Here is a 14,588-nt window from a genome sequence, read left to right as displayed (position 1 = left end):
AATTTTTTATTAATTAGTAGGAGTCTTTTTTCATTTTTGAGACCTTTTAGGAGTAATTTTTTTCTTATTTTTAAGGGAAAAGAGGGATACATATATATGCTGCATGCATGCATGCATATTGTAATTTATTGGGGGCATATATATATATATATATATATATATATATATTATAGCAAATTAAATTGATAATTTGAGGGTGGGGTTGATAATTGCAAATTAATTGAATGGTAGTACTAGCTAGTTGGAGGGTGGTTAATTAATTTGTGTAATTATTTCTCTAAATCTTTTTTTTTTTTTTTTTTGTTTAGATTGGAACCCAAGTTAACCATTGTCAGCTAGCTATATCCTTTATATTTTGCTACACAGATTAATTAATTAAGACTTCAAAACCACCCGCTTCGTTACGTGCATATTTATTAATACATGAGCTTATCATGTTAATTATATATATATATGATGATGATGATGATGATCCTTGAATCATGTTCTCCTATATATATATATATATGCATCATATACATACATATCAGAGCTTGCTATAGGTCCGGTCATCTTATTATAATAACTTGTTTTTATCATGTAACGATAGAAGAAAGAAATTACTACTGCCAACAGAAGTAAATAATTACTATGGTTTTTGTTTTTCTGAGAGATCATATTCGAGCGAGAGAGTGACGTAGCTAGCTAGATCGATGATCAGCTGTGCATGCTGCATGCACCAATATTCAGTACCATGCATGCATGATGCAGATCATCATGCAGTTGGAGATTGAACTTTATAAGTTAGTGGTTTCCCACTTGTACACATGCATGATATATACCATGCAATCATGTTGTACGCGCGTATATAATATATATATAAATATATATATATATATATATATATATATCTTTCACATGATGACTGGCCTATTATATATCTTCTTGTGCTGTTACGTATAAATCAAAGGGATACGCATGCATATGTATGGAAGATCTTGTGCTTAATTGATCACAGCTTGTACGTGGAACTAAGCTAGTGATCTCATCTAGCTAGGGAATGGCCGCTGGTATCAGATGCCAAAAAATAGATGCAATCCTCTAAGATTCTGGCAACATTAATAATATAAATGCCTCCAAGCATGCAAATAGCAGCTAGCTTGCTAGGATTCATCGATCTGGCGCAATATATATATATATACATCTATATATGTCAACCAGCACTATCGATCAGTACTAGTACTGGAATCTGAATCAGATGTCAACACAGTACGTGAAAATACCAAAATTCCCAGAGTTATTCAGTGAGACACGCCATCATGTAGTAGTACTCCTCCAAATAGATCATCATCGGATATATATTTATATATATATATATATAATATATTGAGAAACTACTGATCTCCAAGATTCTGATCATATATATATATATATATATATTAATATGATTCCATTTACTCATTGAAGTCTTTTGTTTATTATCGAAAATATACATGATACCTTAGATAAAAACCCAAACTTGTCCAATTATATTATGGAAAGACAAAAAAAAAAAAAAAAAAAAAAAAAAGATAACAAAATGGGGGATGAATAAGACAAAAAGCCCATCCCCATGCAATATCCATCCGTCCCTATGGCTCTATGATATGATCATTTTGTGTCTTGGCTGGCTAGCTTAATTTCATGCATGCATAGGACCGAGTTGCCAGCTCGATGATCTGGAATTCATTTTGGCATATTGCTAACGGCAGCAGACGAGATCTTTGTTAGTGGCCGCTAATTCTTGATGATCATCTGATGATCCCTTTCCCATTTGGATTTCATTTGCTTCAATATCCCCGATTATTGTAACAGCCAGCTTCCCACTTACTTGAGCAACCTTTATAGCATCTGGTATCTCTTCCGCATGAGCTTTATTCTCCACACTCTCTTTGTGCTTTCCCCATAGGACTGAGTAAAGTCCCATTACAATCAAGATAGAACCCAGCACACTGCACCCACCACATGACATGATTTATCTGTTATATTACTTATAATAGATCTACTAATTAAATGATAATCATATATTAATAATTATGCTTCAAGTAATATATATATATATATATATATATATGACGTCACAGTTAATATCTCTTTGGATAATTAAGGATGGCATCCATGCATGCAAGAAGTTTGAGTGAAAAGATCATCAGAGGAAGTTAATTAAATTACCCTCCAAGAAAGATCTTCTCTGCCAGGATGAAGGAGCCCAGAATGGCTACAATTATCATCATCAAGGGGCTAAAAGCAGTTGCAAAGACGGGTCCTTTTTTCTTTATCACTAGCCCTTGGACATAGTATGAAATGCTTGATGTCACGATTCCCTGAAAGAAAGTTTTAGAAAAGATATCATCAACAGATAATTGACACGTGTTTTATAGTACCGGCCTCGTGGTGCATGCATGCACTGCTCATCGCAAACTGATCAGTACACAGACAGAAAGATACAAAGATTCTTACAGCATAGGCGGCAGCAAGGAGATTCATGTCAAAGCCAATTTTCCAAACTGAGGTTTTGTGCTCCATGACAAAGGTGACAGCAATGGCTTGAAGAGTGCCCACAAAGCACACCAGAGATGTAAGAGACAGCTGATGATTCTTGTATGTCTTCAACGCATGTGTCTGAAATATGAAATTAACATCAGACATACAAAACCGTTTTTCTAAGTTTTTCCTACAAGAAAGACCAAAAAAAAACAGCAACAACAAACATCTTCTTGCAATAATATTACTTACTTGCAAAACAAAAAGGCCCGACCAGGCAAGGGTAGCGATGATAAGAAAGATGGAGCCCTTGAACCAGTCCTTGTCGCTGTTTGCAGAGGAATTTGTCGCATAAGATTTAGGAGGATGGATGTGCTTCGACCAAACCATCTCCACTATGGGTCCTTTGTACAAAGTCATTAGCATAGCCCCAGCCACTGTCACTGCGGTTCCCACTATCTTTGCTTGGCACCTTACTTTCTTCAGGCTCATCTTCTCCATCCTTTAATTTATTTTAATTTTCATTGCACCAGTTAAAAAGTTTAGCCCAATTAATTCTCAGGAACGCGAATTTAATTCAATATATATGAATGTATGATGATATTGGTTGCTTTTTTGCATACCTGAATATGACTGCCATGACAAACGTCATGGCAGGGAGCATGTTGCTTATTGCGCATGAGAAAGTTGGCGACGTATATTTCAGCCCCGCATAATAGAAGTTCTGATCAATCACCGGACTGTCAAACAGAAACAAAATCACCCTGATCAGGACTCACAGATAAAGCCAAGAAATTCTGATAATCTCGACAAGGAATAAACTAATTAAGGACTGACCCAAGAAGAGCGAGGAAAAATATCTGCACAAATACTGGAAATGTAATCCTTGGCTGCGCTTTCCTGAAAGGGAATTAAACGACGTTCATGCATCAGAACCCCGAAGATTATTTCATACACAGACGGGAAAATAAGTGAATTGAAAAGCTTGTCCGGGATAGAATTCTTGAATTCAAACCTCTCGAAAATGAAAGCGAAGGGGGCGATGACCGCAGTTGCAAAGGCATGGCGATAAACCACCAGCACGTAGTGGCTCATCCCTCCGTTGAGAGAAACTTTACTAAGGATGTTCATTCCGGCATAGCCGAATTGTAACGATATCATTGCAAAGTACGGTTTCGAGGCTTCGAGGAAGCCGCTGCAGCATCCGGGCTTCGCCATGTTTCTATTAATTTCCAAGAAAATGGATGGAACTTCGGTCGGCAGCTAGCACTGCAGAAAAGTTCAAACTAAGAGAGAGAGAGAGAGAGAGATCAGGAAGAACACGTACTGAAAGATCAGGACTGTGTTTCTTCTCCCTATAGCTTAAAATGTGGGGAGGTTCACACATTTATATAGCAGTCTCGGGGAACTGTTCATATCTGACGTCGTAGGATCCTCCACCCTGTTAATACTTTCTTTTTGAGAAAAATTATAATTAAGATTCCAAAATACTTTATTCATAAATAAATCTTATAAAAATACACGTACAAATCGATATATTTGGATATATTATTACGTTAGATTATAAAAATATTTTTATTGTAAAGTACTATATCTAAAAATATTATATAAATGATATTATATTAATTTATAATTTTATTTTTGTAAAATTTATTTGTGACCATAGCACTTCTACTATTATTATTATATATGGTCCATATATGATTCACGTTATTTATTTTATAAATTTTAATTTATTTATGTGGAAAAAAAAAAGCATTGTTATATGGAAGCATGTTATGCATCAGCTCACTATTTATTTTTATACTGAATATCTATAACTTTTTTATAGGGTGTGAGAATATTTTTTATATAATTTAGGTGTATTTTTTATAGAGTATGAAGTGTGAGATTGTAAATAATGAATTATAAGAGAATTTTTCTTGCTATATGTGTTAATATTCTTGGGGCCGACATGGAGTTGCCATTGGCTAGGGGTATCACCGATTCGGTTCGGTCCGGTTTTGGATAAAATTTAGGATCGAACCGGTATGTACCGGTTTTACATTTTTCAAAACCGATTACGCACTGGTTATCCTCCTAAACTGGTACTTCCAATTTTATCGGTTTCCGGTCCGATTTTTCGATTTTTTAAAAATAAAATTTAGACAATTTATCATTAAAAATCTGTTTATAAAAGAAAAAAAAATTGATTTAATTGTTAAGCCTTCACAGTTTATTCAAATCATCAACCCTAATTGATAAACATTAAGCAGGATAGATGTTATTCAAGTAGAAAAATTACAAAACCATATCAATGTAATTTCACAAACCCAATTAAAAACCCAATTTCACAAACTCAATCACAAAACTCAATCAAAGTAAATTTCGGATTCAAAATACCCTAATATCACAAATATCGTCTATCATAATTTCAAAATAATTTCATAATTTCAATAAAAAAACTCTAATATCACAAATAGAATAATAAATACAATCACAAAAAATCCTAAATTTCGGATTCAAAAACCCTAATATTACAAAACCCAATCATAAAAAGCCTAATATGTAATTTCAAAAAACAAAAATTACCTTTGAGGGGGTACTGGGCAGACTTGGTAGAGAGACAAAGTGAGGCCGAGAGAGTTGAGACTTTAGAGAAGAGAGAGTGAGGGACGAGAGAGTTGAGAGAAGAGAGAGTGAGAGACGAGAAAGTTGAGAGACGAGAGACTCGAGAGTGAGAAGGGGCGAAGCCGCGAGGCAGAGACGCAAACAAGAGAGTGAGCGGATGAGAGAGTTGAGAGAAGAGAGTGAGGGACGAGAGAGTTCAGAGTTGAGAGACGAGAGAGTCGAGAGTGAGAAGGGGCGAGGCTGTGAGACAGAGACGCAGACGAGAGAGTGAGCCGTGAGCGAATGAGAGAGAGAATGATACAGAATGAGATGGGAGGGAGAATAAGACTTTAGGAATTAGGGTTTTAGTTATAGGGGAAACAGCGTCGTTTTCTATTGAGTTAATATTTTCAATGCATTTTTTTTTTAATGGTAATTAAAACTTTTTTGATGGTTTGGAAAATTGATTTAATATGCTATAGTCTAATATATTAGACTATATAATAATATTAACTATTAATATTAGACTATTAGTCTAGTTATATATTAGTATTAGTGATATTGATTTAGTATAACTATAGTCTATATTAAACTATTAGTATAAGTTAAATAGTTGTAGACTTATATATTAGTATAGCTATATAATATATTAGACTATTAGTGTAGTTATATATTAGTATTAGTTATAAACTATATATTAGTCTTAGTTATAAACTTTTAATGATTTAGTATAACTATATTAGTATAAGTATAACTATGGTCTATATTAAAATATTGGTATTAGTTAAATAGTTGCAAACTTATATATTAGTATGACTATATAATATATTAGACTATATAATAGTATTAATATTAGACTATTAGTATAGTTATATAGTAGTATTAGTTATAAACTTTTAGTGATTTAGTATAACTATATTAATTATAAGTATAACTATAGTCTATATTATATTTGTAATATATATATATAGACTATATAATATATATATTGAATCATTGATATATATATTTGTAATACATTTAATATACTATAGTTTAATATATTAGACTATATAATAGGATTAATATTAGACTATTAGTATAGTTATATATTAATATTAGTGATAGTGATTAGTCTATATTAAATTATTAGTATTAATTAAATAGTTGTAGACTTATATATTGGTATAATCATATAATATATTAGATTATATAATAGTATTAATATTAGACTATTAATATAATTATATAATAATATTAATTATAAATTATATATTAGAATCATCAGTTATAAATTTTTAATGGTTTAGTATAAGTATATGGCACTGGCCGGCCTTGCCTTTTTTTTTTTGTTTTCCTTCCTTGGCAAAAGTAATATAAAAAAGTTTTTGTCGAGGGCTAAAAAATTTGGTCAATGGCCATAGTTCCACTTCCACGTACGGAAGTCGAGTCTGGTGAAATTAAGCCCGATTTCGCAGCTATAATTAAAGGAAGTTATAGAATTGGGGAAATAAAAAATGATGACCCATTAATGAAGTGTCACGTACAGCTTGCAGGTCCAAATTCCAATTCATGAGAGAGAAATTTTTCTTACAAATTTTACCAGGGTGATATCGTGACACGTGGACAACAGCCCAAAAAGGGCCGCTCGATGTTTTATTTTATATTTACCGCCGATTTCTTTTTAACAAATTTTGATTAGAGTGAAATCGACGTCTACGGCACGATTTTAGGTAAAATTGACGTCTACCGACGTTTGAAAATTTTGAAGAGTAATTGACCATAACCGGTCAACGGAGAGAAGAAAATCGATCGAGATAATTTTCGATCGACGTCTGTACTCTTAACGGCAAGGTTCTATTGAAAAAGAGATGTAGAAGAGATAAATAAATGAAATAAGATTGGAGAAGAAGAAGATTTCATACCGAAATGATGCCGTTTAAGTAGAATGGTGTTGTTTTAGACATTTTTTTTTCTTTATGTTCTTAATAAAATGATGGGATTAGTATAAGTTATATAACTATAGTCTATAATAAACTATTAATCTAATAGTATTAGTTAAAAGAAAAATATTTACATCAGCCTACTATTCATCACACACTTAACACAAGTGTATTGAGGTTTAATTAAAAAAAAAAAAAATTTGAATGCATGGTGTGTGAAGTGTGTAGGTTGATGCATAGAATTACCCTTAATTAAATAGTTATAGACTTATATATTAGTATAACTATATAATATATTAGACTATATAATAATATTAATATTATACTATTAGTATAGTTATATATTAGTATTAGTTATACACTTTTAGTGATTTAGTATAACTATATTAATTATAAGTATAATTATAGTCTATATTAGACTATTAGTATTAGTTATAAACTTATATACTAGTATTAGTTATAAACTTTTAGTGATTTAGTATAACTATATTAATTATAAGTATAACTATAGTCTATATTATATTTGTAATATATATATATAGGCTATATAATATATATATATAGATATATTGAATCATTAATATATATATTTGTAATACTGTTTGGGCGAGAGAGGAAGAGGCTTCAGATGGAAATTTTGAATGCCCTTCTTTCTTTACGAACCCCTATATATAGGCACTAGAACAATACAAAACAGTAATTCTAATAATACATGAACATTATGAACAGTATAAGCCAATACTAAATACATTTAATATACTATAGTCTATATTATATTTGTAATACATATATATAGACTATATAATATATATATATATATTGAATCATTGATATATATATTTGTTCTACATTTAATATACTATAGTCTAATATATTAGACTATATAATAGTATTAATTATTAATATTAGACTATTAGTATAGTTATATATTAGTATTAGTGATAGTGATTTAATATAACTATAGTTTATATTAAACTATTAGTATTAGTTAAATAGTTGTAGACTTATATATTAGTATAGCTATATAATATATTAGACTATATAATAGTATTAATATTAGACTATTAGTATAGTTATATATTAGTATTAGTTATAAACTATATATTAGTATTAGTTATAAACTTTTAGTGATTTAGTATAACTATATTAATTATAAGTATAACTATATTCTATATTAGACTATTAGTATAGTTATATATTAGTATTAGTTATAAAATTTTAGTGATTTAGTATAACTATATTAATTATAAGTATATCTATAGTCTATATTAGACTATTAGTATTAGTTATAAACTTATATATTAGTATAACTATATAAATTATTAGACTATATAATAGTATTAATATTAGACTATTATTATAGCTATATATTAGTATTAGTTATAAACTATATATTAGTATAGCTATATAATACATGATCAATTAAATTTTTATTTTTAAGATTAAACTTTTATTTTATAATAATATTATCTTATATATAATTATATTAACAGTATATGAGCAAAAAAATTACAAATGTTCACATTTAAGATTTACATTTTATGTTAAAATTTATAAATTATAATATGAAATTATTTCATATATGATATATTAGTATATATATTATATATAAAAATTCCACATATAATTATACATTATATATAAAACTTATATATAAAAAATATTTTGTATAATATTAATTTTGTATAAACTTATATATAAGATATTTTTTTATATATTTGTTTTTATCAAAGGATCCGGTCCGGGAAATATTAATTTTGTATAAAACTTATACAAGAACCGGTCCCAAACCAGACCGATCTGGTCTGGTTTTTCAATTTAAATTTACACCCTTTATCCACTAGTTAGATACAATTACGTACGTGCATGATGCTTAATTCAAGGGTTAATTGGGTTTCTTACTATGTGTGTGTGAGAGAGAGAGAAGTGGATTATGCATGGCAACATAAATAATGATGGGGGATCTGAGTCATCATCATCATCATGCATGGTGGTGAGGGTCATGTAGTAAAAAGCTCACGACATAGATCATCAACCATTTCATTAATTCATGAAGAAATATATATTGGCTCCCACCATGCATGCATGCATGATGTACACCTCATGCTTAATTTTGTTTTTTTTTTTTTTAATTGAGGATTATATATGCAAATATATCTCTTATACTATAAAAGCCGCTATCAGTATATGAATAGGAATGAACAGTTCTTTTTATTTGACACTTTCTGTTCCATTGATGCCTCTGTGTGAACTGAGTGTTATTATGACTGTGTCCCTGATCAGTGTTGTGTTCTATGTTTGGTCACTACAGTGTGATCTTGTCCCCTCCCCTAACCGAGTCAGAGTTCTATTTCTTTCGTTTCTTCTTGTTGAGTCTTTCGTTTGTTTGGTTTTTAAAGCATCGAGTTTGGGTTTTCTTAGTTGGGTTTTTTACATCTGGTTACTTCCACTGTTCCGCGGTGTGATGTTGTCAAGGTTAGGGGTGTTTTGGTCGGCTGGTGGGATGGGTGGGGGCCATAGTCTTTAGTGTCGTTTCTTATTCATCTATCATAGAGGTCTCCAAAGATGGGAAGCGTGACGATGAAGAAAACTTCCTCTAGCACAGTATATTTCACGGTTGTTGTTCTTTGTTTTGGTTGCTGCTGTATTGTGGGTACAGTGCTTCACGATCCCCATTCTCTTCTTTTTGTGCGGCGTGAATCTGAGGGCCACTATTGGTTCCTTTCTCCTTTATGGTTGTATTTGCATCCGGGAGTTTGTTTTTTCTTCCCTGGTTGTTCAGTTCTCATTTTTTTTTTTTATCTGGTGGGTTGGTCTTGCGGGTTGCTTGGATTGGGTCTCCCATGTTTCTGGCCTCCGATTTGAATCCTGGTATGCTTTAGGTTTTAATTTGATCTGCATGGTTTGTATATTGTTCATGTGTTTATGCTATTATTGTTTGTGGTGGTTGACACTGTGATGTTGGTTTTGTGATGGTCTTTTCTTGAGCAAAAATTGCAAACAATGGCAAATAGGTTAGAGTTCTTAATTTTTTAAATCAATATCATTTTTCTGTGGAACATAAACCAGATGAGGTAAAGATTTCTCTCAAGATTGTAGTCTTGAAATCTAGGAAATATTTTCTTTTAAATGTGGTTAACCTGCTTCCTCCTGATATATGCCATGTTTTCAAAGATTTCATAATTAACTGCATCTATTTCAACTATTGTTTGTGTAAGTGATGGTGGGTGACTTTATTTTTTTGACTTGAGATAACATGCGAATGAATTTCAAAAGTTTAAGGTATTTCCAAGATGCCTGTGTCGGGTTAGTATGTTTAGCTTAAGTGTGATCATTGTGTTGGCAAGTGGAGTATAAATTAGAGTAAACCAATTATTCTATAATATATCTGCTCAAATATGTTCATGTACTTCTTAATAACCATGCCAAATGGAGTTTTTTATATGGCTTTTGAAAGTCTCTAGCCTTTAAGGAATTCTAGGGATGAAAGTCTAGAATATACGTTTTCTGAGAATTTTTGGACAACTTCAAAAAATCTTTGCCATTAAGGAGTTCTAGGATAGAGTCCAAAACAAACTTTTTCTTTTTTAAAATTGTGGTTATAAGAAGGCTTTAGCGAGCTTAATTGCTAATAGCTTTTGGTGTTGTGACTAGGAAGGAGATTTTGAGTTTAAATCTTTCGGTGCAAATCATTTCTAGGATTGTTGAGTCTGTGTTGAACATTTATTTTTTTCCCTAGCTATTGAATTTTCATTTTTTCTCTCAGGTGGGTTAGTCTTGTGGATTACTTGCATTGGATTTCCCACATTTCTGGCCTCTGATTTTCTTCCTAGTATGCTTTACATTTTACTGTGAAGTGCATGGTTTGTGTATTTTGCTCTGTTCTTGCTGCAGCTATTTGTGGTGGTTGTGGTGTTGGTTTTGTGGTGGTCCTTTCTTGAGCAAAAATTACAACCAAGTTGGAGTTGGTTTTTCTTTTTAAATCGGTGTCATTTTCCTGTGGAACATAAACCAGATGGTGGAAATATTTCTCTTAAGCATATGAATAAATTTTAGAGAAATTTCGAGAGAAATTTGTAGTTGTAAGATTATAGTGTTGAAATCTCATAAATATATTTTTCTAAATGGGGTTTTCCTTCTTCCTCCTCATACATGCCACATTTCTAAAATTTTTGTAATTAATTACATCTATATCAGCCGTTGTTTGTGTAAGTGGTGGTATGTGACTTTATTTTTTTACTCGAGGTAAACATGTAAATGAATTTCAAAAGTTTGAGATGGAGAGCAAGGTATTTTCGAGATGCTTGTGTTGGGTTGGCATGTTTAGCTTAAGTGGGGTCATTGTGTTGGCAAGTGGAGTATAAATCAGAGTAAACCAATTACTTCTATAATATATTTTCTCAAATCTGTCCACGTACTTCTTAATAACCATGTTAGATGGAGTTTTTTGGATGGCTTTTCAAAGTCTCTAGACTCTAAGGAATTCTAGAGATGAAAGTGTAGAAGAAATATTTTTTGAGAATTCCTGGATAGCTTTAGAAAATCTCTGCCCATTAAGGAATTCTAGGACAGAGTCCAGAAAAAACTTTTTCTTTTTTTAAGCTATGGTTGTGAGAAGGTTTCAGCAACCTTAACTGCTAATAGCTTTTGGTGTTGTGACTGGGAAATAGATTTTGGGTTTAAATCTTTTGGTGCAAATCATTTCTAGGATCGTTGAGTTTGTGTTGAACATTTTTTTTTTCTGGCTATTGAGTTTTCATTTTTTTTTCTTAGGTGGGTTCATCTTGTGAGTTGATTGGATTGGGTCTCCCACGTTTTTGGACTCTGATTTTTTTCCTGGTATGCTTTACATTTACTATGAAGTACATGGTTTGTGTATTTTCCTCTGTTCTTGCTTCTGCTATTTGTGATGGTTGTGGTGTTGGTTTTGTGATCGTCATTTTTTTAGCAAAAATTACAAACAGGTTGGGATTGGTTTTTTTTTTTTTTTTAATGGTGTCATTTCCCCGTGGAACATAAACCAGATGGTGCAAAGATTTCTCTCAAGCATGTGAATGAATCTTAGAGAAATTTTGAGAGAAATCTGTAGTTGTAAGATTATAGTGTTGAAATCTCAAAAATATATGTTACTAAATGAGGTTTTCCTTCTTCCTCTCAATACATGCCACATTTTTAAAGATTTTATAATTAATTACATCTATTTCAACCGTTGTTTGTGTAAGTGATGGTAGATGACTTTATTTTTTGACTTGAGGCAAATATGTGAATGAATTTTCAAACTTTGTGATGTAGGGCAAGAGATGCTTGTGCTAGGTGTTAAGTGGGGCCATTGTCTTGGCAAGTGGAGTATAAATGAGAGTAACACAACTTCTATAATATATTTGCTCAAACATGTTCATGTACTTTTTAATAATCATGTCAGATGGGCTTTTCTGGATGGTTTTCCAAAGTCTCTGGCCTTTAAGGACTTCTGGGGATGAAAGTCTAGAAGAGATTTTGTCTCAGAATTTCTGGATTGCTTTTGAGAATTCTAGAATTAGAGTCCAAAACAAACTTTTTTTGGTTAATATTGTGCTTGTGAGAGGGTTTAAGCCAACTTAACTGGTAATAGTTTTTGGTGTTATAACTGGGAAGTAGATTTTAGATTTAAATCTTTCAATGCAAATCATTTCTAGGATCACTTTTCTGTTGCTTAAAATTAAGTCCACTGCATGTAGGTAATTATGTATTAACCTATATGTTGTGATTGGGATAATTACTTGGAGATTAAAGTACAACTTTAAAACTAGGTAGGTTATTATAAGTATTATCCTCTAGATTTTTAGCAATTGACCCTTTTATGTTGTTAGATGCATAATGATCCGTTTAATGTAATTCATGAAAACAATGGCATAGAGACTTACTTTATATGGTTACAAGTTTAAAATGATTATCCAGTCTCTAAACAATTGTTGAATATTTTATCAAATGTAACATTTTTTTATTCCCAGATTTTTAATTGATTGCTACTAGACAAACGTGGCATCATATAGGCATACAATCTCATCTTAAGCTCACAAGAGATGAAAACACATAAGTGGTGTCACGAAATGGGAAATATACAGGTGCAGAGTACCCACTTTGCATTGTGAGAAAATGATGATGCTAAGGATTGATTGTAAAAAAATTAATATTATACCCAATACAACCTGCTATCTCATACTTTATTTTTGTTGTCTTTCCTCTCTTAGATGTTCATATTAGTGTATAGTAATATCAATTTGTCAAGGATCCATTAGAGCTTGAGCAATTCGTGGGTCCCTAGATTCAAGAGTGTCCTTATTGTCAAATTTATAAAGTCAGAGATTTGTATTGTGATTGATTATCTTTCGGCATCATTATTTCCCTTATTCATTTGTTTCCTGTTTTCTTTATTCAGCAGATATTCTCTTATCATTCTAGGATCATTTTTTTGTTGCTTAAAGGCCAATCCACTACATGTAGGTAATTATATATTATAAGTTTCAGTTTGTTTTAAGCCAGTATGTTGCTGATCATTTTGTAATGAGTATGTACATATGGGATCTGTACAAATTATGTGTATGATGTTGTGTTAGGTTGAGACAGTATATAGATGGAGACAATTTGGCTAATCTTAACATTCTTATTGTGTGGTTTAATTCTAAGATGGAGTCAGTTTCGCTAATCCAATAAGTTCAACACAACATCATTTATAGATGCTTTATAATAAGTTTAACTATAGTCATATGTTGTGTTAAACTTACAATTGTGTGCCTTACATACTGTTGGTTATAATAACTATGGATGGTGTTGTGTTAAACATTTTGACCAATCCACTGCTCAACTATAGATGGTGTTTTGTTAAAATTGTGTTAAATATACCTTAAGAATATAGATGGTGTTGTGTTGACTTTGTGATGGGCATGCTTTTGTTGACTTTGCTTGGATGGAATCAGTCTGGATTACGTGTATAACATCTTTTTGAATTGTGTGGAGAAGATATAAAAAACAGATGAATGTTCCCATTGTGCTTTCCTATAGAGCACTCTCGCAGTCAATAGAGTGCAAGCTTAATCTTTGTGGCATATATTCTGAATCACATTATTTAGAAATGTGTGTTCAAAATCAAGAGTTAAAGAACCCCCAAAAAATTGAAGCCTAAATTACAAGATTGACGGACTTTATCTTGTCGTCAATTCGTGGAGTTTCGTTGTGAGGCATAGATATGTGAAGATCTGATTTAGAATTGTGTGGTTGGCAACAAAAAATGTGAATAATGACAGTAGCTTCTCATATATCAACATCTTCTTGCTGTATAACCTTAATGTGGTCTCATTAAGAGACCATAGATATAAGAAAAAAATAGCTCACAACCAATTTAGATAAGAAATATTTACATGAAGCTCTTTTGAATTTGTTTCTTGGCATTTCTCATTTATTATGCTTTTCATGTGCTTTACCTTCATCTTTTAAGGTATATGGAGATTATATTATTGGTCATTTTTTTGAGAAATCTAAAATAGTAATAATGATAATTAAACTTATGGGAGACCAAAATCATATAGACTGTATTAC

The 14,588-nt window shown here is 31.4% G+C and overlaps 1 protein-coding gene across 1 annotated transcript; it reads right to left on the bottom strand.

The window, feature by feature from the left end:
• Nucleotides 1-1,533: 1,533 nt before the first annotated feature.
• On the bottom strand, nucleotides 1,534-3,845 carry LOC108989325 (WAT1-related protein At5g07050-like). Its single transcript, XM_018962884.2, has 7 exons — nucleotides 3,518-3,845; nucleotides 3,340-3,402; nucleotides 3,126-3,242; nucleotides 2,755-3,004; nucleotides 2,479-2,640; nucleotides 2,191-2,342; nucleotides 1,534-1,970 (listed from the first exon to the last, which is right to left on the bottom strand). Exons 1-7 carry the CDS (start codon nucleotides 3,718-3,720, stop codon nucleotides 1,721-1,723), a joined length of 1,197 nt encoding a protein of 398 aa, XP_018818429.1. The 5' UTR covers nucleotides 3,721-3,845; the 3' UTR covers nucleotides 1,534-1,720.
• Nucleotides 3,846-14,588: the final 10,743 nt, after the last annotated feature.

Source organism: Juglans regia, chromosome 5 (assembly GCF_001411555.2).
Source record: "Juglans regia cultivar Chandler chromosome 5, Walnut 2.0, whole genome shotgun sequence".
Classification (NCBI taxonomy): Eukaryota; Viridiplantae; Streptophyta; class Magnoliopsida; order Fagales; family Juglandaceae; genus Juglans; species Juglans regia.
This window is presented reverse-complemented; position numbering and strand designations above follow the sequence as displayed.